Raw genomic sequence first — 27,899 nt, 5'->3', positions numbered from 1 at the left:
GACAGGTGTATTCAGACAGTTTTGTAGTTCACAAGCGCAGGAGTCGAATCACTATTTTATTGTATTTTTTTTTAACTCCATTTAAGGAGTTTTGTTCCATATGAACTGGCCTGAGCCAGCAGAGAGCTGTTGGCCACTGACTTGAGGTTGCATATGAACAGGCGTGCTGTCTCATGCTGAGATCGACAGAGGAAGATGAGACAGGCAGAGTTTTTAGCAGGTGGAGGAGTGAACCGGGCCTGTGCTTGCTGACCCAGAGGGCCTGCAAAGCTGGGTGGAGAGGGTGGGGTGTAGACAGATGGGTCTCTGTTTTTTCGGCAAACACAGAGGATGTCCCCTGCCAGCCTCACATTGTGATCCATAATCTTGTGCTCTCGTGCTGGGCTGTACGTCCTGTCAAGGTACCCTGACCACCCCCCTGGAACTGGCCTGCTGCTCCCGCTTTCATCTCCTGGACAATAGATGCAAGACATCTCGGGATATGTTGAGCTGCTCGCCATCAAGTTAGAGACCTGTTTAATCTCAACAGGGGTGTTGATGCCTTTTAATCCACATTCCTCTTATATTCCTGATATTTATTTTGAAGTGACAGACTGCTGTCACCAATGCAGTGGTGCCCTCTTCAAATCGAATGCAAAATCACTGCGGGCCAGCCATGTCTCCAATAACAAAAATAACAAAGACTGTCTGGTAGCATACGCCTGCTATTTAATATGTTTTGATGCTTCTTTATTTCCGACTACAAAAGATAGTTCCTTTTGTCAGGGAAAGGCAAAGATTTTTAAAGGGGCCATATCACAAACAAATAAATGTCTTTCCTGATAATTTGACAAAAGTGTTCAATGTGCTTTGAAAATGTACTGTACATTTCCCAGCCCAAAAATACCATTTATTGCAAATAAGCGCTTGTTTTGAAATTATTAGATTTGTGACATATATAATGAAAATTGTCATCATTTATTCACCCTCATGTTGTTCCAACCCGTGTATGACTTTGTTTCACCTGTATAACGCAAAATAGATATTAGTTTTCAGTCTCAGTCACTATTCACTTTATTATTGCATAATTTTTTTTCCATACAATGAAAGTGAATGGTGACTGAGACATTATGAGGGTGGAAAATGGTCATTTAAAACTAAATTATGGCCATTTCGAAGCTTGACTAATATCGTAAGTAAACTTCTGGGGGAAAGCTCTTCAAAATTATTGAATATGTCCCAGTTAAAGGGATAGTTCACCCAAAAATTATATTTCTGTCATAATTTACTCACCTTTATTTCATCTTAAACATGTATGACTTTCTCCTGTTGAATGTGTATGTATGATGTGTTTTTGTCCATACAATGCAAGTCAATGGGGTCCAAAACTTTCAAGCTCAAAGAAGGACATAAAGGCAGCAGAAAAGTTATCCATGCGACCACAGTTGTTTAATCCATGTCTTCTGAACCAATGCAATGGCTGTGGGTGAAAAACAGACCAAAATTTAAGTTTTATGAATGTCATTTTTGACATCCGCATTTTTTACATTTCACACATCCTTCAAAATATCTTAATTTGTGTCCTGCAGAGAAAAAGTCAAACAAGTTTGATACGGCATGAGGGTGAGTAAATGATGAGGGAATTATAATTTGTGCATGAACTATCCCTTTATGGATGTGAAAACTTCTGCGAAGGAAAAAATAGCTGAGATGGAGAAATGTTGCATCTGAAGCTTTCAGTGAGAAACGCAACAGCAGACCACTTTAGAAAACATATAGAAAGAAAAAAAGATCTGGAGATATGCGATGGAGCCATCCATTTCTCCTCTTCAAAACACTAAGCACTTATATATGCTTTTAGCTTGTGTCTATATATCAAGAGCTGCTTCAAATATCAGCCGCTGTCAGAGTCGAACCGGTCTGATGTTATCACAAGCACATGGACTTTAAGAATGAAATAACCCCGTTTTTAGGCCTTTGTACAATATGACAATGTCTCCAACCCCTTCAAGACCCCTCACGATAATAATAGCATGTTCTACACAGATCAATAGCAAAAGGATGTGAGCTCTACTACCGAAAGATGAAGTCTAGATGTTCTTTATGTGTGGAGCAGTACAGTATGTCTGTGGCCGTTTCAGTCCCTCACCCGACATTGTAAGATAAAAGCCGGAGCTTTCTAAGTGGTCATTAGAAGTGCACTATGATCCCTCTCGTAGACAGCGACAGAATGAGGACATGAAGGTGAACGATGCCGTTTTTCCTCCATTTACGTTGTTTCATGTCTTCATGCTGTACAATTATGCATTTAGGATATTAGGTAGTGATTCTTGGTGACCTAGATATAAAATCTTTTTTTATTTTTTCCTTTTTGAGCAACCTTTTTTATTTAAAAATGAGAAACACACTTGCAATTTTTCTAAATTGCAAAATGCTGAGTATTAAAGCATATAGTTACGGCAATTTACAACCAGGGTTCAAATAGTTTTTAAAAGTTTTAAAAACACTCGTTTATTAACATTAGTAAAAGCATTATGTGTCATGTACAATATATTTTTACAGCATTTATTAATCTTGGTTAAAAAGTAGTATTTTTTGAATTGCACTTTGACATTACAAGACCAGGAAACACATTACAAAATTGTAAAACAACAACCAAGATGAATGAAAAAGTGGACAAAAAGTTCATTTTGACCAAGCAAACATTCTTAGTTTATACAAGGTGCAATGGCTTATGGGTATTCCCCACAACCTCAGTTCTGTACTTGATCATTTGAGTTAATAGTACTTACAATCTTAATTTTATGGATTTTTAAGCAAAAGAAATTCAATTATTATTTTACTTTATCACTCTAAGTTCACCTTATAATTGATATTTTGTGTTCACCTTTACACATTAATGCAAATTAAGTCAAGCTAAAAAATATATATATATATATATATATATATATATATATATATATATATATATATATATAAATATGTAAGTTTAGGAGTAGAAGCTATTTATTATTTTAGTGTGTGTGTGTGTGTGTGTGTGTGTGTGTGTGTGTGTGTGTGTGTGTGTGTGTGTATTTATCACTTTGTGGGGACCAAATGTCCCCATAAGGATAGTAAAACCTGAAATTTTTGACCTTGTGGGGACATTTTGTCGGTCCCCATGAGGAAACAGCTTATAAATCATACTAAATTATGTTTTTTGAAAATGTAAAAATGCAGAAAGTTTTCTGTGAGGGTTAGGTTTAGGGGTAGGGTTAGGTTTAGGGGATAGAATATAAAGTTTGTACAGTATAAAAACCATTATGTCTATGGAAAGTCCCCATAAAACATGGAAACTGTGTGTGTGTGTGTGTGTGTGTGTGTATTTATATATATATTAATTACTTAATTTATTTTTATTCTCCAGTGTAATTGGCTGGTTCTTTTTGACAGTACACCGATAGTCTAAAATCAAAGATTGATTAAAAGTCATTTACCCTTTTAATATCGTTGAGTTTTCATTCCTATTTTAATGCATATTTATATTTAGTTTAATATTCAACAAACTCTCGTAATTATTTCCTTGCTGTTTTCGTCTTTTTGATAGTTTTTGTTAACAACACTAACCTATTGGTTTAAGTCTTAAGTCCTTTTTTAAAACTATTTTGCACCAAAAGCATGCATTTAGTATGTCTCTCCTTTTCTGTGATCTTTTTGCATAGCTTCAGTGTGTGCCATTAATAAGGTGAAGTCACCATCTGTTTCAAGACATCCAGCGTCTGCTCTCTGCTATGAATAGAATAGATATTAATCATCTGTACACCACACAACTGCATTCACGTTCAGAAACTGAGTATTACTGTTAGAAAGCTCCATTTTGGGTTTTGGGAACGAAAGCGTTCGGTTTTCTTTAAGCGAGTAGAACATTATTTAGAGCAAAGCCTAATTAGCGGAACGTTCCTGATGTTCTTTCAACATCATTTCCATGAGCAACAACATTGATTTGTACATTTTCTATAGTGCAATAGTGCATTGCTGAATTTTTATAAAACATTGCTATTCTATGCTATGCTGTCCACATTATTATTGTGGAAACTGCAAAGACATTTTCACACATTTACATGGATTCTTTTTCATGTTCTCTGTGCAAAGCATTGTGAAAAGTCTATAACACTGTTCAGGGAGCAGGAGGGAAGAAGATAAGACTACTGAAAGCGTGTCACGCAAAGGTGTACCGGAGATAAATGCTGAACAAGATCCTTTTTTTCTCCCTGTGGCTAGACAGCTGAAAATAGATAGCTCGTCTTTGTGGAATACTGTAATTGCTACAACTAATGTTTAATTTGCGGTCTGTCTAATGGGTCGTGTCATTTAGGGGAGTGCTGTAAGTTAATGAGTGCCTCTATTAATGTATTTTATTAAGCTCTGTGTTCTCTGCCTCTATATATCCTTATGTCTGTTCAGAATTAGACATAAAGCAATTCAAAGAGCACCTTTGAATGCTATACATCCTGTTTTTTTCTCTTCTCAGCACCATTAAAGGGCACTTTTGGGCCCTTGCTTATCCTGCTCTGGATATCCCAGAGGAGAATTTTATTGCTTAGAGATTGCTCATTCATGGCTCAGTAGAATTAAGGGAGTTATGTTGCATTTATTTAGCGCGGGCCCTGGTGTGACTGCACCGGTTGCACCGCCTTTAGGGCGGCGATGCCTGTTTATGATATTGTCGACCACAGTCAGTTAATGGTAAATGGTCTGCACTTATATAGCGACTTTTTAACCTTAGCGGTATTCAAAGCGCTTTACACTGCGTCTCATTCACACCAATGGCGGTAGAGCTACCATGCAAGGTGCTAGCCTGCCATTGGGAGCAACTTGGGGTTCAGTGTCTTGCCCAAGGACACTTCGTCATGTGGAGTCATGTGGGCCGGGAATCGAACTTTAGTGGACAATCCACACTACCACCTGATCCACAGCCACCCCGTGGCTCATTAGAATGGCACAGTACATTTTATATTTGATTGATGTTCAGCCATTCCACCGATACATTTTTTGGCATAAGCAAATGAATCACAGTTCGAAGTTTCTCTGTTGCCAAAAACGCAACGTTAATGCTGTCTGCAAGAGTAAATAGTTGGGACACGTTTTTAGAAGTGCTTTTGTTGTTTTCCGAGTTTCGCTTTCCTGCTGGAAAGCAAGAGTTAGATTTAGCCACAAAGGCCTCAGAGGCATGAAATATTTCACATATCTGTGTGAAAACGTGAAACGCAGGACCCCTGGACGTATGTTAGTCATTAAAATGAATGGCCCTGTGCCACAATGTAACCCAGTTCTGCTTGAAGAAATAGTTCCCCCAAAACTCCCTTGTTTACTCAGTTCAAACCTTTATATCATTTATTAGGCTCATTTATGAAGAAACATTTCCAAGCTGCTGTTTTCTCTGCAATGAAATGTTAAAGTAACCAACAACTGTCAAGCTCCAAAAAGACCAGAAACTCCATAAAAGCACCATTAAAACTAGTATAAAACTCTTTTGAGCCTTATTAAAGCTTTTTAGAGCGACTTGACAGTGCGTAAAGACAGAAGTGTATTTTCATTGGGTGCCCTATCCCTTTAAGAGTGAAAAAGTAAAGGATATGCTTTAAGCCATTCAGCTTTCCATCATTTTGATGTGATTCAATCTTTCCACTTCAGCCGTTTTGTTTTCTCCAACGATAGTCTCGCCAGACATTCTTTCCATTTTGATTGCATTTTTCATGTTTCTTTGTGATTATTCCACCGTTGATTTTGCCGTCATGAAAGCCATTATGTTATGTATTTTGTTTTGTTTTTCTTTTTATGTTTTCCCTCTGTTCTGTTTTCCTTTGGTTTGCTATCCCTCCCTCCCTAAATTACCTTGACTCCACTGCACGCCCCACCCTCCACCCTTTATTTCTGCTTTCACTCATATCACCCTGCTATCTGCACTCAAAGATGTTGCCCTTCCCTCACCCCCATCCACCTCACTGACCCGTGCAACTACTGACCATCTAATACCAGGCTCTGGAGGCAGCACTGGCCCCACACCCTCGGCCCCTCGGGATGTCGTGGCCTCGCTGGTGTCCACCCGCTTTGTCAAGGTGACCTGGCGCCTGCCGGCCGAGACGCATGGAGACGACATCACCTACTCTGTTTACTACAGTCTGGAGGGCACTAACAGGCAAGGCCTTAATGCGATATATACCTTCTGTTTACTGTGAATTTACAGGGTGAACCTCAGGTAAAACCTGTCTGTGCATTTTTTCACCGCAAAAAAAATCGAATGCCAAAAAATCATATTCTATAAATTGTAAAGCATTTATACATAATTAAAGTATTTTTGTATTTCCGTTAATTTATACTGATTTAAATCAAATTAATAATTGTATACCTGTAATTTGTATGTAGTACAGTAAAAAAAAAACATATTATTTACAGTAATAAGAATCTAATGAGAATCACAATTGAGGTTATTGGGAATTACAAAAAACAAACACAAGTAAAATGTCCAATAATGAAAATTTGGAGAAAATGTGCTTAATTGTCATAAACTTAATGTTACAATGCCAAAAAATCTTGGTGGTCCTAAAATAGGTATAATGTTCTCTATGCAAAATATGATAATTTTTTTCTTTCTTTTGATTTTGGGGTGAAATAGGATATAAATAAATTGTATATAGGGAATGATGCCTGTTTTCTTCGAATGTTTAAGATTTTATGTATGCATCTATGTGTGTGTGTGTATATATATATATATATATATATATATATATGTATGTATGTATGTATGTATGTATGTGTATATGTGTATGTATATGTGTATGGATATGTATATGTATATATGGTCCTAAAAATAGGCATAATTCTTTTCATTAAAAATATCATTTTAAATGTAAATGGAGATGTTTTCGTGCGAATTGCCCACCAAAGAGGCAGTGATTTTAATTATGGATGCTACTGACAAAAAAAAGTCCCATGTTGTTCTTTGTATTAATATTTATAATGCCATTTTATATGAGCTTACTGTTGACTACAGGAAAAAAGAAAGAAGCTTTGAACTTCTTAAATCAGCAGTTGGCTCTTGTTTCAGTCTTTATTATGTGTGTCTTATCCTGTAGGGAGAGGATTGTCAACACCAGTCGTCCCGGAGAAATGCAAGTCACCATTCAGAACCTCATGCCAGACACCAAGTATGCCTTCCGGGTGTTGGCCCACAACAGGAATGGCCCTGGAGAGAGCTCAGTGCCTTTGAGGGTAGCCACCCAACCTGAGGGTAAGATCCACTTCCCTTTTACACACATGATAATCATAACCACTCAAAATATAATATGTGCCCAAATTAGATTGGATGGAATACATAAAAAAAAGTAATGTGTACAAACTCATTATATATGTGTTTTAGATTTGAAAAGAACCAAAGGCCAGAAACATATTTAATGCAAATATGCATACGCAGACACACATGCATTGCAAGCATGCAATCCTGTTGTAAATACTTAGTCAATGTTAAATGGCATTCACAACCCATTTAACTTCCATAATGTGACATATTTCTGAGTGGAATGGATATTCATCGAGAAAATAAATAGATAAAATAGGACCGGACTTGATTTGTATCCATTGGATTGGCTTGTGAAAAGTGGGCGTTCCATCACCAGAATGGAGCCACAATGTGAATTTGCTGACTAACTCTGTTCCTCAAATGCAGCTTGTAGATGTTTGTTGAAACATAAGCAGCTTTTATGCGTGGAAGTCATTTCAGAGGAGGATCTAGTTATTATATTTTGATAACTGAATGAATACAAACATTTAAAGCTGTATTTTTTATGAATAATGTGCTCTGATAAATCTTGTACAGTACAGTATGACCAGGAACGTGTATTAAGAACCTAAATAAGGTAAATGTTTGATATCATGTTGTCTTTAAAGTGTGTTCTTGCATTACTATGCCTGTAATCAAGGGGGTGACAGAGTTACCTTCAAATATCTGTCTTGAAAACGAATATAAACTGTAAACCTAGAAGACAGTTTACGCTAATGCCTACTATAGCATCCCTTGTGTCATCTGGTGCACGGTCGAGAGTTCTAGCCTTTCAAAGTATACTCCTTTGAACGCGTTCGACGCAGATGCACTACGACATGGCTAGGTGCGTGAAGTTACAAAAACCGGGCTGCACACTGACAGTCCGCACTGACTCACGTGCACGACCAGAATCACGTGCATTGTCCACGAGACGTAGCGGCACATGTAAAACTGAAGCCTACTTTAATCTTGACACATTTCAGAACACAACACGTCAAATCGAGCTTGCGTACATGTTTGTGTTCACAAACTTGCATAGAGTATGTCTCGTACCTAAGATATTATTCTTAGCCGTTTCTCCGAAGGTATCTTTCAGACAAGCCATGATGCCATGTTTAAAATCTCATTAGAGTAGGTAAACACCTACTGGCTTATAAGTAAACACTCGTGGGGTATCTCTTCAATGGCACTGAAAGTATATGGCCTGACTTCTTCGATGTGAAACATTATCAGCTCAGACAGCGCTCAGGAGAGGCTGTTTCTGGGTCAGACTGGCTCCTCTGAGCGTCCTTGGCTCAGAACGCCATAAGCACTTTATAATCTGTGTTTGCAGGTTCTTGGCACTCTCTGGAGACCTGCTGCGTGGAGATCAACCTCCCAAGCTCCACACACATACGGCTAACATTATGAAATAAACCTACACATGCACACTCTCAGCTGTGCACTAAATCCAGTGTATGTGCCCCATCCAGTCCTGTAAAACATCTGTAAGAATCCCAGCCCACACGACGCCACATGCCAAAGTGTCTGAACCCCAAGTTGCTCCCAATGGCAGGCTAGTGCCTTGCATGGCAGCTCTGCCGCCATTGGTGTATGAGTGTGTGTGTGCGAATGGGTGACACAGTGTAAAGCGCTTTGGTAACCTCTAAGGTTAAAATAAGCGCTATATATGTGCAAGGCACTAGCCTGCCAGTGGGAGCAACTTGGGGTTCAGTGTCTTGCCCAAGGACACTTCGGCATGTGCAGTCGTGTGGGCCGGGATTCGAACCACCAACCCTAGCGATTAGCAGCCGACCCGCTCTACCACCTGAGCCACAGCCGACCTATTCTAAAGATATTAAGAGTTGATTAAGAGCAGTCACTGAACTTTATCTTTGCAGTTATTTGGAACATTTAAAAAGAATGTTCAGTTCAGTGACTTTTAAACAATGTTATGATGAAATAATAAATAAAAATGATCAATGCCATAATTGTATCCTGTGAAATATTATCCCTGGCTTATTATGCTGCTCTGCTTTCTCATGACCAGTCAACTCTGTTACCTGTGTCAGTTCTTTTCTCTGTGGTCAACTATGTTACCGTGAGTTTTTACATATAAAAAATACTCTGTTGCCTCGTGTGCTGTTATGTATAATGGCAAGTGACTTCCAGAAATGTGTTTTGACCCTCTAGATTATTTTCTTCAAAAACAGCGCAAACAAATTTGAAAATGCAATGATCATTTCTATTTGTAAAACTAGAGTAAAACTATTATCACTCTAAATATTTTTTCTTTAAATTGTCAATGATCACATTTGTCTATCAACATAATCTATCAAATCAAGTTGCTATGTTAATTCTTAATATTTTCTAAAAGTGTACAAAAGAACATAATTTGTCAGTAACACGGTTGACAAGTTAAGCCGCTGACATGTTATGTCCAAAAATTAGGCTACCCTGAGTTTGCCTGAAAGAAAATATATAGAAATTGAAGGGTGCTTTACAAGATCATATTTGTGTTTTGTGGAAAACAAGGGATTTAACGGACACTCATCGGAGCCTGTAATTGGATGTAATGATTCATGACCCTAGCTAGTAAACAAAAGTTAAATTATATACAATCCCATTACCATTCTCGCTGCTATGCTGAGCAAATAAATGTCTGTTTTAGTCCTCTGCCAGAGGGTCCTACAGACACACATGCCACAATCACAAGCTCAGCTGAGACCAAATATCACTCTCTATATTCAGTTCAGTTTTACAGTGTGTTATTCGCTTGACTGTCTTGCACACAATATTGCTGAAGCGTCAATGCAAATAACAAAAAATACAATGACACGCAAAAAGGTATTAAAACCCCAATTATTTTAGTTTAAAATAAGAAAAAAAAAGAAGTCAATAAGACATTAATAAATTAAAATAATATTTTTTTGTTCTGATATAAACAAACAATTACTTAATATGGTGATTGAAGCTCGCTCTCTCTCTCTCTCTCTCTCTCTCTCTCTCTCTCTCTCAAATTCAAATGAGCTTTATTGGCATGACTGTATACAGTGTACAATGTTGCCAAAACATTGAGTAATAAACACATTACAAACATAAAAACAACAACAAATAACATGTATATACAATAAATGAATAATAATGATAATAAAAACAAATACAAATGACAAAGTAAAAAACAGAGAGCAATGAGGAAGGGAGGGGGTCTCTCTCTCTCTCTCTCTCTCTCTCTCTCTCTTCTATTCTATTCTAAGCATCAATACAAATGACATAGAAAAATGCAGTGACAGACATAAAGGTGCCAGTGATGATCAAATAAATTTATGAAAAAATCTGTTTTTTTTATACCTTTTTAAAAAATATTTTTATATATATTAAATTGTATTAATATTATACTTTTTAATTAATTTAATGAATCTGAATTGAAAAACTACAAACCGATAAAATGATCACACTTTTATTGAAAGTAACGCACAAAAATTGGACAGAAAATATATTAAAACAATATTAAATATGTAATTCTTTATTCAGTCCTTTAACAATAACATTTTACAGATTATAATTTTTTTTTTACGTTCTAGAAAACTATAATGATATGCAAAATAGCAGTCAAGTAATGAACTTAGCAGCTTACATATTTATACTTTAATATAAAATGATTGTGCAAAACAGCAGTAATAGAACTAAAACCACCTCAAACTGTAAACGACAGATGTAGCCTGAAGTAGGGCTAAACCTATTTTAATGTAATTGCTATACACACAGCAAATTAGACTTCTTTCCATTTAAGAAAAGTGGCAGGTTTCTCGTCAAGAACAAAAGTTGCTCAGCTTTCTGGCAGGAGAAGACGGTTCCTCTTCTCATCAAGAACATGAGATGCTGCCCTGAATAGTCTCTCTCTCTCTCTCTCTCTCTCGCTCTCTCTGTGCTGGTGCTTGGGGCAGATAAATACCTGCGTGCAGTCTGCGCAAGCAATGGAAAGCGATCTTTGTTCATGCACCAGAAGTCAAGAGGATTGTCGCGTTCGCAATATGAGCGTGAAGCGCTCGTCTGTTTTCCGCAACTGCTTTTGGGGCCTTGAATAACGTGTAACGTGCGATGAAGGGCAAACAGAGGACTTTCTGGTGCCCTCCTAGTGCAAGATAGTAACCCCCCCCTCCCCCCCGGTCGCCGAAATTTCAGTACATCCCTAAATTCAAATAAAAGGTAATTAAGTACAGTAAAATAAGCCTGAATAATAATAGAAATAATAGTAATATATAAATAAATGTTTATATAAAATAAATGATTTAATTCTGTAGTATTTTTCCTTTTTTTATTCATTTTAATACATTTTAAATAAAATGTATTTTAGTTCTTTTATTCAAATTTTTTTCTTGTTCTTAATTGATTTTTATGTATCTTGTGCTTATCTCTATGTAAATCATTACCGTTGTTATGAAATATGCTGTATTATTAATCTTGCCTTGCTGAATAATTAATGATACATTAAAAAGTAAAATAGTAATATTAGTAAAAGTAAAAAAAATAAATAAAGTACATTAAAATATAATAAAATAAAATAAAAAAAGGATGGGTTGGATCCTTCTTTCTGAAGATGTGCAAATCAAGTATGAATTTTGCTGCTGTTAATGTGTAATTGCGCTATTGCAGAAGCACTTGCATTTGATCTTAATCAGACAGTTTGGAGAAATGAGGGACAAAGGCTGCAAAGTTTTTCAAAGTATTTCTCAACCTGACCTGTGTCTCTCGCTGTCTTTCTCTGCATGATGTCTGCTGCACAAAGACAGTTGAAACAAAATAATGTGTCAGGAAGCACCACATATTCTCTCTAATACGATGCAGAGGGTATACTCTTTTAACCTAGAGTTGTAAAGCTGTGTAACACATGTTGATATGTTGAAGGGTTTGTTTTAAAGTGCATATCAGTGCAGTCAGTGCTTCTAAACTGTCTCTTTTTTTAATTCCTTCTGTTTTATAGTCCAGGTACCAGGACCAGCTCCTAACCTCCACGCTGTGGTCACATCCCCCATCACAGTCAGCCTCAGCTGGGACATGCCCCTCACCGGCAACGGGGAGATTCAAAACTACAAAATCTACTACATGGAGAAGGGTCTGGGAAATGAGCAGGTAAGACTGGACACTCACCTCTCTGTAGTTTCACATATAAAGCATTAAAAATTGAGTATTTTATTTGTATGTGAAATGTCAGGGATTAATGGTGGAGAGCAGCTGGAACTCTTGGATCTGATCGTTATGTTTTTGTTAAGCTTAAGATCAGTTTTATTATAACTAACACATTTGAATAAAACAGAAGTAATGTTATGAATACATACAATTAGAGGTGCATGGTACATAAGATTTTATATTAGCAGAAACATTCGTTCCAGCTCAGTCAAAATATAACCTTAAAGTTGGTGTATGAATTTAGCTTATACACTATTTTAAACCTTCTTGGTCATCTAACTATGTTTCATAATTTTTTGAATAGGGTGAATACATTTTCTATACATATCTTAGGGCCCTATTTTAAGAGCGCTAGAGCTAAGTGCAATGCTATACCATAAGTCATAAGCGCAAAGTCAGTGGGCATGGCAATATTTGTGAAAGCATGTGCTAAGTCTAAGCGCAAGTGGGTTTGGCAAATTTGCGCACAACGTGCTAATGGGCTGGATCAAGTGCAATATTATTTGGATATTAAAAAGTCCATTCCCTCAAGCACTAGCGATATAAACAGAAACAGCATATTCATAAGAAGTTGGTAGTGTAAATTGACTATGCAATGAATTAGAAGAATAGAAATATGGACATACTCCTTTTATGTGCTTAGAAAATAGTTTTATTGTCAGGATTTGGATGTACGCTCCATTAAATTATAGAGAATGTAAGTATTATTAATATTTTTTATCTGCTGACACACAAATCATGGCTAGTATTAATAGTGATTGTATCGTCACGCACTTCACTTCTACCGGTCGATTTTGAACATTTAAATTAATTTATTGAAACACAAAAAACGAATCCAAAAATTACACTTCAAACTAAATCAAAATAGAATCAAAATAGTAAAGTGGAAAAAAAAATCTTACCAAATTCCAACATTTTACCCTCTCCTACATCTGTCCTGACTTAAAAATCACTCTATGACAACAGGTGGAAAAATACCAATATAAACTAGATCATAAATACAATTGGAAATATAAACAACATAATAATAATAATAATAATAATTAAAAAATAAACCATGACCTATGTTAATTTAACACAAATCTCATCTCATAAGATGGCTACAACTCTGATCGTCACATCGTTTTGATGTTCCACTATATTTTCAGAGTTCGGATATTAACTTTATTGCCACCTGCTGGTGGAATCTCCAAACTGCCAATGCAGGAACTGAGTTTGGACTTTGTGCTGAAAACAGACCTGCTTTTGAAAAGTCTCATAGCACAATGACCTGTTTCTCAGGAAAATAGCAAATTGCTGTTTGCACCACTTCATTAACATACAATACACCCACAGTTTGCGTGCATACACCCACAGATAGTGCAAACACTCCCACCCATGGTCATTTGCACTATACGCTGGCATGAAGAATTTGCACTCTCACAAAAATTGGAGGAGATGATGTTCACGGTTGTTGCGCGTAGTGCTGCGCACACAAAAATAGAGCCTTATATATTTGTGTTCATATGAGTATCGGCCAATTCCAGTCCATTTGTTGCTATTATGTCATGATTTGGTTGATGTTGGAAGCTAATAGATAATATCAGATTTGTTTCCTGTTTAACCAGAATACTCTTTCTGTACCAGGTGTCCTATGCACATCTTTTCATTTGTACATTATATTGTCTCAATGCTTAATTTTACTTGAAGCATGTGATATTCTAGATTGGAGCTTTATTTTACACTCTAAAACTGCAGACATAAATGGGAGTAGCTATATAATATACCATAAAGTATTATTTTTATGCACCATAAAATAATGATCTGCTGTCTGTATCGGCAAACCTTCTCTAAATCAGCGCATCTCTACTGTGTTCGAAGTGTCAGAATTCAGCATTTTAGAAGCTTAAATCTCTTATATCTCTCTTCTGTGTCAGGATATGGATGTAAATACACTGTCTCACTCTATGACTGGGCTGAAGAAGTTCACAGAGTACAGTTTCAGAGTGGTAGCCTACAACAAACATGGACCTGGAGTCTCTACTGAGGATATATCCGTACAGACCTACTCTGATGGTACTTACAAAAACTGTTTTTGTTTTTCATCTTCGTGGTTTCTTAAATACATTTATGATTTAAACCCAGACAAAAAATGGCAACAATCATCTGTAGATCATCCTTGTTGCAGTTACAATAGCGGACCAATATCAAGAGGGTTGGAAATTTAATTTTATGATCCATATATATACAGTATATAGTATATGTGTGTGTGTTTATGTTGCAATTCCTAAAAAAGTTACCAACCAACTGGCCAGTAATTCAGTAAGCAGTTATTTTATTGCCAAAGCCAATTTTGTAATCAAGTTTAACTCTTGGTGAGTGCTAATATTGGACCTTGTATATTACTTCAAACTACATAAGTGCAGTAATAACTTTATTCAGCCAATAAAATCACTTTGGAGCCACTGTATGTAGACAAAGACATTTTAAGCTGACTATATGACTGAAACACTTCTCCTTCATCCTCTGCTCAGTTCCCAGTGCTCCTCCACAGAATATGACCGTTGAAGTGCAGAACTCTAAGGTAAGGGTGTATGTCTATCTCTGGGTCTTTGCAGAAGGGCACAGGGAGCAGAGGCAGTGTGCTGGCAGCTGCTGAGTGAAGTGTACTGTGGGCTCATTTGTTTTCACATCCCTTCTTCCTCAAGCTTTGTACGAGGACGAATTTTATTTGTCTTGGTGCTGGGGAAACAGCAGACTTTCTTTAGCTGTTATTATTCTAGTTTATAGTGCGAGACGGCTTTGGTGGCTTTATTCGCCTGTAAAGATAGAGCCAATAGCAACAAATCTTTTTGGTGAATTGATTCAAAAGACTTGACTCACTCCACCAAAATTGCATCATTGTAGTAAAAGGTTTTGTGGAATTTGATTAAAGTTTAAACCATAGAAGTTCCAAAATTATTAATTGATATTCTACAGTTCTTGTTAATAAACGGAGAACCAAAAAACAGGAATGATTTGGATAGATAAAATGTGTTGCCAATAAATAGGCAGTTACAAAAATATATCTGGTTTGCCTATATTCTTCAAGCGGTTTTGGATATAACTTTAACTGTTTATTATAGAAATTGTAATGTTCTGAATGACTATTCGCTGGCTATCCTAGATCCTAGAATCGCCCCTGTTCCATTAGCAACCCAATCGCATTGCAAAGGCTTGGCTGCCACCTACATTACTCTTGCGTCGTGGCAGCAACTTTTGCACGACCGAGTACAAGCCACATTTGATTCAGAAAATTGTGGAACTCTAGTTTACAGTAGCATTTCACTGTTTGCATTGGGGGAACACTGAGATCCAGACACTTTCATGCTTGTAATGGGTTTTATGGCTGAGTAATTAACACTGAATAATAATGAAGGCTTTAAGTCCCAAAGAGAAGCCTTGTCAGATCAGTGTACAGCAGAAGGTGATGGTTAATTAGAAGGCTCTGTATGGACTGTATCAAGACTCCCCTCGTTGTCCCGGGGGTGCTACACAACAGGCCGAGGGAATTCAATCGTGGTGTGTTTAATGAATATAATAAGTTATTTGAAGCTCTCTCTGGTACCTTTGTGCACCCCGTTTTATTTGCCAAACCTGCTGCTCTGCACCACTGCAACCCCATAAGTCAGTTAAATCAATTTTGTTTCCAACTTCTGCTTACTAAATTATCAAATATGCACATTTTGTTGAAATCAAAATATATAGAAATAATTTTTTTTTTGAATGGAGCACAATTTATTATGAACCTAATTTACATAGACAGGAGGCGTGTTTGCATGGAAAGGAATGACAATGACTTAATTTAAATAATCAAGGCACACCACAATTTTAGCAATGAATGCACCTGCTTAAATTGGTTTCGGATGGTTGGTGAATAAGATGCAGGATTTTGCGATGATGTACCAGCCGCAAAAGTGGCACAACTGTTTAGTGAATTCAACTCTGGGTCTTTATTCTTTATACATATCTAAATATCTGATATATATTTAGATTTTAATTGAGATAATATATTTTTATAAGTTTTTATAGTACTTTTTAGAATTATATCATCAACTTTTCAAGAAGTGAACCGTTTAAAGACTTGAAGTGTCCATAATTTTATCTCATGTTTGATTATAGCAATATCAGAATTTAAGTATCTTTAAGGCTTGTAATCTCAAACTGTAAAACTATCGACCCTGTTATCATCAATCCTGTTATATTAAATTATGCCAAGGCATATATTTCATATTTACATGCCTAAATTGATTTGTTAAGTTAAAGATAACACAATGCAAATTATTAACATTTAAACACATTATTGGTCAGATAGAATGTTTAAAATCGTACAAAATTGAAATAACTGTATCAGACAATCCTTCATCGGGAAGCAGGAACCGGATTAACAATCATAAAGACTTGAATTCATCATAAAACACTGAACTGAAACGCGCACACACATAACACTGCTGCGTGCATCTCTCTCTCTCTCTCTTGCTTCTCCGTCTCCTCTTATCTCTCTCCCACTGATTGGGCAACTCTGTGCCGGGCGTGAATCCTCTCGGCCCGGCTACTCCCTCTTTCTAGTCATATACCCCCACTGCCCGATTCAGGCCATGGAAACCTCCAGTCTTACTTACACCCACCCCTGTCCTGGAGGGGAGGAGTTGCCCCTTAGGCGATGCCGACTGGTCTTTTCCGCCTCATGGGCACCTGGGTAGGACGAGGGGAGGGGAGGGGAAAGAGAAAGATAGTGGGAGAGAGAGAGAGAGAGAGAGAGAGAGAAAAAATACTCTGGTTCCCGACCACACTGCCATTCGGTCCTCAGCCATCTGTCCAGTGATCCTCTGCAACGCCAGGTGATGGCACTGGATTCGATCCCATGGCGGACGGCAATAGGTCCTCCAGCTCCTGGCAGATGGCAGCGAATCCTCTGTCCCCTGGTGGATGGCATCAGCTCCTCCGCATCCTGGTGGATGGCAACAGTTCCTCCACCTCCCAGCAGATGGCAGCAACTCCTCCGTCCCCCAGCGGACTGTAGCAACTCCTCCGTTCCCTGGTGGAGTTTGGGTTATCCTCTCGGCCCGGCCACGCCCTCTTCCTCCTCCTCACAATAACAAATCACTTAATCGAACTGGAAAAGGCAGCCATTTAATAGAATTAACCTTTGGCTGACAACACAGCTAGCAGTTTGTAAGGTAAACCAGAATTGGTAGAAAATTGAAAAACAATAATTGCATACTTGCTTCAGATTTAATTTGGTTGATTCCTTCATGGCCTGTGGAACATGGCAACTGAGGATACTAGTAATTAATTCCCCACCCACACTGTGCGGCCCCTCTCCCTGCCTTTATTATCCCAGCAGGCACTGCGGGCCCCGCAGCCAGCCTCTGCCATCCATTTCTGACCCACGGTCCCTCAGGCTCCTCTTCACTTCACAGCTTTATCTATTATTCATGGGTTCAATGCAAGCCAGCCTCTGCTGCTCTCCCAATGCCCTCTGCTGTAGAACTGATATACTTGTGCATGCTTTATGTGGAGGACGATTACATTCCCTAATGGATGCCTCAAGGGACAATGACTGAGGTTAGATGCCTGCACTCAAGGCTTGTTACTATGGTGATTTTGCATCCAGGTGCCTTGAGGAGGTGCTGAATAAATGGCAGCAGTAATTCTCTTCTGAAAGACTGTGTTTCAAGAGAGCAGTTTGTTGCATGTTTGATATTACAGATAGAAGAACATCCATTGTTTCTTGAATCAAAATGTCAATAGTCACTATTGTGTCTTTGTAAGCACAAAAGACTTTCTTTATTTTATGCAACATGGAATTAAATATTTTGAAGCATCTTCAATGAAAATGTAAATGACAGTTTTTAATCAGCTTTAGATCTCAAATATAATTTGCTCTTCAACCTGTTGAAAGCTTGCCATATTGCAATTACCAATTACCGTTTGATGTCACTGAAGTCAAATTCGATGTGACATCTCTTGATGGGACAAATTTGAATATGAACATGCATGAATGAGAGGTGCGAGGTCTGTTGCTCGCACAAAGCTGTTGTATGACTTCAGAAGACTTTGAATATAGCCCATGAGTCATATGAACTACTTTCAAAGTGTTTATTGCCCTTGTATAAATGTAAATGCATTGAAATTGTATGGCTTTAATTGTATTGAAAATAGCAAATTGGACATTCTGCTTAACTTCTATATTTGTGTTACATTTAAAAAAAAGGGCATGCTGAGTGACTCCAGTCAGGCTTCCTAAGCAACCAATTGGCCCAGTTGCTAGGGTAGATTGAGTCACATTGGGTTAACCTCCTCGTGGTCACCACAATGTGGTTCTCGCTCTCTGTGAGGCATGTGGTGAGTTGTGCGTGGATGCCATGGAGAATAGCGTGAGCCTCCACACGCGATAGGTCTCCACAGTAGCACGCTCAACTAGCCAAGTGATAAGATGCGCGGATTGACAGTCTCAGATGTGGAGGCAACTGAGATTCGTCCTCCGCCACCCGGATTGAGGCAAGTCACTGTGCCACCACGAGGACTTAGTTATTGAGCATTCCAAATTGGGGAGAAAATAATAATAAAAAAAATACAAAAGAAAGAATGTCATATGAGTTTTAATGACCCGAGTATATGATTACAGAATTTTCAGTTTCGGGTAAACGATCCTTTTAAAGTGTTTTTCTCAACAATGAATGCATAAACTTGCAGAGCATCATGGTCAGATGGCAGCCTCCTCCAGCAGATGCTCAGAATGGGGAGATCTCCGGATACAAGATCCGTTACAGGAAGGGTGCGAGGAAGAGTGAAGTGACGGAAATTACTTCAGGGTCACAGCTCTATCAGCTCATAGATGGTAAGCCAATCAACATTCTCAGAAGTAGAGAAAGACCAAAGCTGATTTAATCAGCTGTAATCGTGATGATCAGCATTTTTATGATAACTGTGCTTGAGCAATTGCACATTTTCGTTAAGTAACTGAAGTATTCATTTAAATTAAAATATTCCATGAAATCAAAACTGGACTTCGATGGCTTTCAGTCCATGACTGTTTGCTTTGAAGTCATCTATATGCCAGTGTACTGTAATTTACAAAATAAACAATTACACGCATAAATATATGCATTTTAAATGTGCTGTCTTTCTCTTCCAGGAAAACTGACCAAATACATTGCATGACTTATCTTGCACTCTTTCTGTCCAATGAAATACTGTCTAAAATAAAAATGTCCTTTCACTTTACTACCATTTCCCAACGAATAGCAAGAAGTAAATCATGGTTCACAGCTCTGATGAAAACTAAAGACTATTACTGTAGCTATTTAAAAAATAGGGATGATCCCTTTGTTATTTCCTGCCCCAACTTCCTGTTGCAAATGGAAATAGGTCAACACAGGAAAGAAAACAGTGATTACTAAGTACTTTTAATTTTGGCAATTATCTCGTGAAATTCCATTGTATGTATTGTTGGCATTATATGCTGCTCTACATATCAGCATCTACCATTGAAAACCCAATGTCAAAATGCAAAAGGCAATACAGAATTTTGGCCTAACCCATGTGCATTATTGGCTTTGAGATGCCATTTTAACCACACTTAATTATCTGAAGAGAATTGTATTATTTCAGATATTTTCCAAAATGTTTGAGCCCAACAAATAGAACCTCAAGTGACAAATATCCATTTCTTAAAAAAAAAAAAAGACAGTTTTTATAGGTGTCATGCTGGAGTAGGCATCAGAGACAGAAATGCTTAGTTGTTTCCAGTTCCTGTTGGGTTTAGATGAGATGTTTGTTAGTTGAAAGTCATAAAGTGGTGTTTTGGAGTAAGACAAGTTTCAATGCCTAAGGAATCACCCAGGGGAGAATGACAACCTTGTGCATTTACACACCAACTAAGCAGATGCTTATTAACATTTTAAAGCAATTACAACCCCTACTTATTTAAAGACAGCAGGCATTCCCTCTTCTCTGAATAACAGAACAGGCCCAAAGGCATCAGATGTGTGAAATTCTGGATGCTGCTGTTTTTTGTCCTTTTCCACTCTAGAATCAGCACATTTTCATATCGTAGTTCTTCATCCCAGTCCAGCAGGATTCAAATTTGCCGAAGGAGGCCTTTATAAATCTGTGATCTAGGCGATAGTGAAAAAAAAAAAACTGTAATGCGTAGGTCAGTATGTCGGACAGCAGATCCGATGATGATAATGATCATGTTGTATATCGATTTAGTCTCATTGAATAGTTTGAAAAAGACACGAGTAAAGTGCTCAAATGTTTCTTTGTGTTACATCAAGAGAGTTGATCGAGACATGGTGCTTCATCATTCATTAAATTGCACCATTATCTGGAAAGTGGTTCTATTTCACAAAATTGATTTGTATTATTAAAGTGAGATTTGTAGTATTCAGATTAAATGAATCAGAGACTGATATTGGTATTAATCTTGAATCTTTTAGATCTACAGCGAGGCACAGAATACATGGTGCGGGTGTCAGCTATTACAGTCAACGGCACAGGACCTGCCACAGAATGGACCAGTGCCGAGACCTTTGAGAGTGATCTGGATGGTAAGAACAGAAAGATTGCACTGTAGAAAAGCCTTTTTTTAATATCAGAATTTATGTATTTTTTCCAGTAACAATTAGAGGTTGACCAATAGTGGATTATGCCGATACCGGTAACTTAGGTGGTGGAAATGGCTGATGATCGATTAATTGGCCGATAGTTTTTAAAATCTATTTATACAATTTAATATCTTTTCTTACTATGATGGACATAGATGCTGAAAGATATTGCAGTTTATTGTGCAAATAAAATTTCAGTAATAACCAGAAAAAAATCAGCCACAACATTAAACCACCTTCCTAATTTTATGTAGGTCCTCCTCGTGCTGCCAAATCAGCAAAAACCCGCATCTCAGAACAGCATACTGAGATGATATTCTTCTCACCGCAATTGTACAGAGCAGTTATCCGAGTTATCGTAGACTTTGTCAGTTCGAACCAGTCTGGCCATTCTCTGTTGACCTCTCTCATCAACAAGGCATTTCCGTCCACAGAACTACCCCTCACTGGATGTTTTTTGTTTTTGGCACCATGATGAGTGCCAGACGGGTTGGTTTGAGTATTTCTGTAACTGCGGATCTCCTGGGAATTTACATTTACATTTATGCATTTGGCAGAAGCTTTTATCCAAAGTGACTTACAGTGCACTTATTACAGGGACAATCCCCCTAGAGCAACCTGGATTAAGTGTCTTGCTCAAGGACACAATGGTGGTGGCTGTGGGGATCGAACCAGCAACCTTCTGATTACCAGTTATGCGCTTTAGTCCACTACGCCACCACCACTCCACAACATTTCACACACAACAGTCTCTAGAATTTATTCCGAATGGTGCCATAAACAAAATATGACCCATATACACTCATTGAAACTCTTTATTAGATACACCTGCACACCTACATATTCATGTGATTATCTAATCTGCCGATCATGTGGCAGCAGTCCAATTCACAAAACCATCAGATTTGTTTTCAAGTTTATTTTTCTTACCCCATTTGCAAATAGTTTTCTCTTGTTAAAGATCTCACAAAAATTTGGTGAGATTTATATAAAAAAAAATATTATATGTGTATATATATATATATATATATATATATATATATATATATATATTCAATTGGACATAGTGTATCTGGCAATATGTGATTGTGCTTGCTTTTTGGTTATCAGAGACAAAAGTGCCAGATGTCCCCAGCTCTCTGCATGTACGGCCGCTTGTGAACAGTATTGTAGTGAGCTGGACCCCTCCAGAGAATCAGGACATCGTGGTGAGAGGTTACAGTATCGGCTATGGGATTGGCAGCCCTCATGCCCAGACCATTAAAGTGGACTACAAACAGAGATACTACACCATCGAAAACTTGAGTAAGACACTTTCATCAAAATCATGCTGCTTTAGGTAAGCACATGTTCTGTAATAGCTTAAAAGTTCCCACCAAGTCGGTGTAATGATACAGTGATTTTATAATATGGTACTACCATTGGTACTTTGATATGTGATATACATGAACTTTTTTATTTGAGGCATATAAATGTATATGAATATATAAGAAAAACTGTATATTTTAAAGTTGTTTTGTTTACCTTTTTAATCATAGCAATAATAATAATAAAGATTTTTGCAGGACATGATTTTTGTTCATGGTAGCTAAATTGATTACAAAGCAAATCCGAAGTGAGCAAACCAAACAAATCTTGTAGTTTTTCTGTTGATGTTTTTGGACATTGCTGCACATTGTACATGTTAGTCAATCATGTACTCTAACAGTGGGCTTAATTGCCTCTAAATGTGATTTAAAGGAAACAAAACTGGATAAATAGATGGTGGATACTTGAGTATGGATGATTTACCCCCTCTCTCTGCCCCTTTGTAATTACATGTAATTACATACAAAAAAAATCATAAGAAACTGCATAATTTAAGTTTTCATAATTCATCTAATTACACGAGAGCAAGAATTAATGATAGCGTATAAATATGCACCCCTGCTAGGATGAAGAATATGGTAGCAGCTCTCTGTGGTGCTTCGGGCTTGATTAGCTAAATGATTTGCTTTCTCCCTGCCAGATCCCAGTTCACACTATGTTATCACCCTGAAGGCCTTCAACAATGTTGGCGAGGGCATCCCTGTGTATGAGAGTGCCATCACACGACCTCAGTCAGGTAGGTCATTTTGTACTGCGCAGTCTTTACAACACACCACTCCTGTAGCTCCAAAATACCAAATCTAAAACACTCTTCCACAAAATAATTAATAATTAAATCACCATCATGTTTTGTGGTCCACAGAGGAAAGAAAATCATATATGTTTAAAACAACATGTAAGTGAGTAAATTATTACAGAATTAAAATTTTTGGGTGAACTGTTCCTTTAAGACTAATATGAAGAATTGTGCTACATTTAATTTGCACCCACCTTTCTGTTGACATACCCAAAGGATAATACTTTTTTCTCAATGGTTGTTCTTTGGTGGCTCCGCATACTTAATGGTCAGGGGTCCTGCACAGTCATGGACAACCTGGAAATATCAGGGAATTTTAAAATTGCTTTTCCATGCCTGGAAATGTCAAGGAAATTAATTTAATATAATATATATATATATATATATATATATATATATATATATATATATATATATATATAATTTTTGTCTTCTAAATTTGACCTGCTCTAAAATATTTACTCACCTCTTGTGTAGAGTAAATCTTAATCGCTAACCATAGTGATGTCCGATTTGTGATGTCAACCAAACTGACGCAGCTCTCCATGCCCACCCCAATCTGCCGATGGATCACCAGCTTTCTGACAGATAGGCAGCAACTAGTGAGATTGGTGAAACTCACATCTGGGATGCGTTTTCTCTCCACTGCTCTTCTCCCTGTACACGAATGCCTGCACTGCATATGACCCCTCTGTTAAGCTCCTGAAATTTGCAGACAACACCACGTCATCGGCCTCATCCGCGTCAGTTATGAGTCTGCATATAGACGGGAGGTTGATCAGCTGGCTGTCTGGTTCGGTCACAACAACCTTGAGCTGAACATGCTCAAAACAGTGGGGATGACAGTGGACTTCAGGAGAAATCACCCACCCACCCCCCATCCTGAACAGCACTGTGGAAGCAGTGGATCATTCAGGTTCCTGGGCTCTACCAACTCTCAGGACCTGAAGTGGGGCACCCACATAGACTCCATTGTGAAGAACGCTCTGCAGAGGTTGTTGTTCGCCTGCCACAGGAGCTGCTGACTTCTACTCAGCCATCATTGAGTCTGCCCTGTGTACATCTACAACTGTCTGGTTTGGTTCAGCCACCAAATCAGACAGAAGGAAACTACAATGGAGGAGTCAGGACTGCTGGGAGGATTATTGGCACCCCCCTGCCCACCTTCCAAGACCTGTACGTCTCTAGAGTGAGGAAACGGGCAGGTAGAATCGCTCAGGACCCCACACACCCTTTCTGAACTGTTCCCTCTGGCCAGTGCTACAGAGCACTCAACCCCAGAACATCCAGGCATAAGAACAGTTTTTACCCTCAGGCCATTTACCACATGAACAATTAAACTCCCCATAGTGCAATAATGTATAAATATCTCATATACATATGGAAATTCACTCATATTTAATTCAATAACTGTACACACCCCTAACTTGCACAAACATTACCACTTATATATAGATTTAAATAGAGAATCCCGGATATGTTGACATGGTCATATCACACGAAACCCTGATCTGCAGCATACATTGAAATTATTTCAAATATACAGCTACAGTCATTGATTTAAGGTGGGTGACCTTAAAGAAAAAGGAAAATAAAAAAAAAAGCAAATTGAAAAATTAGATACATTTTCTACTGCTACTTAATGTGAAGCACATTTGTTTGTAATTGTATTACGAACATTATTCATTTGAATAGCAGTTCCTAATCTATTTTGTCAGCTGATTCCCTGTGATCTAAAGGGAATCACCTAAAGTACTGTACCTCCTGAGAAATGAAAGCTATAATGTACATTATAGTACAAAGTTCATTATGGCAAAATAACCTCTGGCAAGGTGGTCAGGTGTCATATCGCCCAACAGATTGGCTTGCTGTACATTAACCCGCTTATTGCATTGCTACTTGCCGAATAAATAAATATATCTGAGATATTGATTTTAGTTGAAATTCTTATCATATCTGAGGAGAAGTGAGCGCAAGAGTCTGGTTCCGGAGCTAGAAATCACAATTATTTTCTCCATAGGGGAGTAGATTTTTAACAATAACTTAGAAAGCCATCTATGTACTATAATTTGCATTATAGCTTGCATTTGTCTTAAAAAAAAAATCATGTTTAATATTGGAATTTTTGATAAAGAACTGCACTACACATTGTCCTAAATGGAAACGATCCACCAATCACAGAATCAAGACTGCAGGGTCTGCAGCGATCAGCCACTTTCATGACACACTGCGAATTAAGCACTCGATTCAGTCCCCCTATGCAATTTGCTGTATCGAAATATTTATTGTTTATATGCTTTTACATTTGTTCATTTAACAGACACTTTTATCCAAATCAACTTATGACATGAGAAAGGATCCAATATACTGTAACGATTCATCTTAAGGAGACAGTAACATGAAAAGTGCTTCAATACAAAGTTTCAATAGAGTTGGCCAGGACAGAGATTAGAGTGCATATAATATATATAGTGTAGGGTTTTTTTTAAGAGTGTATACACTCACCGAGCACTTGATTAGGAACTAATACTGGGTATTAGTCCTTTTGCTCTTAAAACAGTCTCAATTCTTCATGGCATGGATTAAAATTTTTTTGGATACATTCCTTTGAGATTCTCATCCATGTTGACATGAATGCATTGCGCATTTTCTACAGATTTGTCAGCTGCACATTCATGCTGCGAATCGCCCTTGCTAACACATCCCAAAGTTGTTCTATTGGATTCAGATCTGGTGACTGTGAAGGCCACTGAAGAACCAGTTTGAGACGACTTTTGCTTTGTGACATGGTGCATTATCATGCTGGAAGTAGCCATTAGAAGATGAAGGGATGCACAGGGTCAGCAACAACACTCAAATTAGCTGTGGCATTCAACCAATGATCGATTAGTAATAACGGGCCCAAAGTGTGCCAAGACAACATTTCCCACACCATTACACCACCGCCACCAGGCTGGACTGTTGACACAAAGCAGGTTGGTGTCTATGGATTCATGCTGTTGCCGCCAAATTCTGACCCACCCATCTGTGTGCCTAAGCAAAAATCGAGATTCGAGAATCAAGTTTTTCCAGTCTTTAACCATCCAGTTTTGCTTTTGCTGTTGTAGCCCATTTGCCTCAAGGCTCAACATGTTGTGCAGAGAGGTTATCTGAGTTACCGTAACCTTTTTGTCAGCTCGAACCAGTCTTGCCATTCTCCATTGACCTCTCTCATCGACAAGGGTGTTTCCGTCTGCAGAACTGCCGCTCACTGGATGTTTTTTTTGTTTTTGGTATCGTTCTGTGCGTTCGGTCTAAACTCTAGAGAAAATCCCAGGAGATAAGCAATTACAGAAATACACATATCAGCCCATCTGGCACCAACAATCATGCCATGGTCGAAATCACTATGATCACATTTGTTCCCCATTCTGATGGTTGATTTGAACATTACCTGAAGCTGCTGCCACACGATTGGCTGATTAGATAATGCATGAATAAGTAGGTGGACAGGTGATCCTAATAAAGTGATCAGTGAGTGTATATAACTTTAAAACAATAGTTATACATTAGTTCATAGTTTTAAATTCCATTATAACATTCGCAATGCTTTAAGGCAGGGGTGCCCACACTTTTTTGTGTGATGATCTACTTTTAAATGACCAACTCAATAAGATCTACCAACTAAAAAAACACAGTTTCATTTAAAAAAAGAAAATGCTTGTTGGGACTACTGCATGTATCCCCACATGGAATTAATCTTCTGATTAATAAAAAAATATATAATAATGTTCAATGTTGATATCATTCAGTTTTAACACTAAACCCAAAACACCTACAGCACAATAGATTACAATAGCCAGGGCATTTACCTTATTCTGATGACTTGCACTGAATGGAATCAGACAGTTTTGCCTAATTCGGGCAGTAGCATCGCAATTTCGCGCTCTGTTCTCAGAAGTCCTTGGAAGGCCGTATGCGCAAACCTAGTTGTCATGGCAACTGAATAAACAAAACCTCGCCTGGTCAATATCTACTCGTCAAGTGCAAGTCAGACAGAAACTAAAAGAAGGAAAGACATTATATTTATTTGTATTAAAATTTTACGAAAGTACATTTAAATTTTGTGCGATCTACCAGCATTGCCTTTGCGATCGACTGGTAGATCGCGATCAACGTATTGGGCACCCCTGCTTTAAGGTATTGTAGTTTATTCCCTCATTAAAGAAGTTAAGTACACAGTCTTGTACCTTTTGTCTTTTTGTCCAATTTCCAAATACTTTTTTGCTTCAAATCAAAGTCTGTAATGTTTTGATTCACCTCATAGCTGGTTGCATTTGTTCATGTCTTAGAACTCTTTTATGAATACTTTATGAAAATAATGATTTGGAAAAATACTTCCAGAACCAAGGGGGCTGAAAAATGGACGATCAATGTTGTGCTTTATTGTCTAACTTTTCTATAAATAAAATAAATACATTTTACAACAAAGTTTTGCATATAGTAATGCAGGGGATCCACAAATGATTGTTTGATCTCAAAATCAAATTCCTACATTAGGGATGGATCATGGAAGTCCTAGAAAATGAGCGGTCCAAATGTTATGACTAATAATAGCAATGCTGAAAAACAAGGTTTTGTCTGTGTTGCTGGATAGGATCTCTCACTATGATTT

General features: G+C 37.7%; 1 protein-coding gene across 9 annotated transcripts in view; it reads left to right on the top strand.

Annotated features, from left to right (window-relative positions):
- LOC127644521 (neogenin-like) overlaps positions 1 to 27,899 on the top strand; it is a 201,197-nt gene that overhangs the window by 152,140 nt on the left and 21,158 nt on the right. For 5 of the 9 annotated variants that reach the window (XM_052127746.1, XM_052127737.1, XM_052127729.1 and 2 more), the window contains exons 8-16: positions 5,932 to 6,157; positions 7,095 to 7,249; positions 12,243 to 12,391; positions 14,365 to 14,503; positions 14,962 to 15,011; positions 19,166 to 19,310; positions 20,914 to 21,024; positions 22,192 to 22,386; positions 23,090 to 23,185. In XM_052127746.1, coding sequence (XP_051983706.1) covers positions 5,932 to 6,157; positions 7,095 to 7,249; positions 12,243 to 12,391; positions 14,365 to 14,503; positions 14,962 to 15,011; positions 19,166 to 19,310; positions 20,914 to 21,024; positions 22,192 to 22,386; positions 23,090 to 23,185 — 1,266 coding nt within the window. The remainder of the gene's footprint in view (positions 1 to 5,931; positions 6,158 to 7,094; positions 7,250 to 12,242; positions 12,392 to 14,364; positions 14,504 to 14,961; positions 15,012 to 19,165; positions 19,311 to 20,913; positions 21,025 to 22,191; positions 22,387 to 23,089; positions 23,186 to 27,899) is intronic. The other 4 variants (XM_052127786.1, XM_052127777.1, XM_052127760.1 and 1 more) reach the window with 1 other exon arrangement.

This window comes from Xyrauchen texanus, chromosome 1 (genome assembly GCF_025860055.1).
Source record: "Xyrauchen texanus isolate HMW12.3.18 chromosome 1, RBS_HiC_50CHRs, whole genome shotgun sequence".
NCBI lineage: Eukaryota > Metazoa > Chordata > Actinopteri > Cypriniformes > Catostomidae > Xyrauchen > Xyrauchen texanus.
This window is presented reverse-complemented; position numbering and strand designations above follow the sequence as displayed.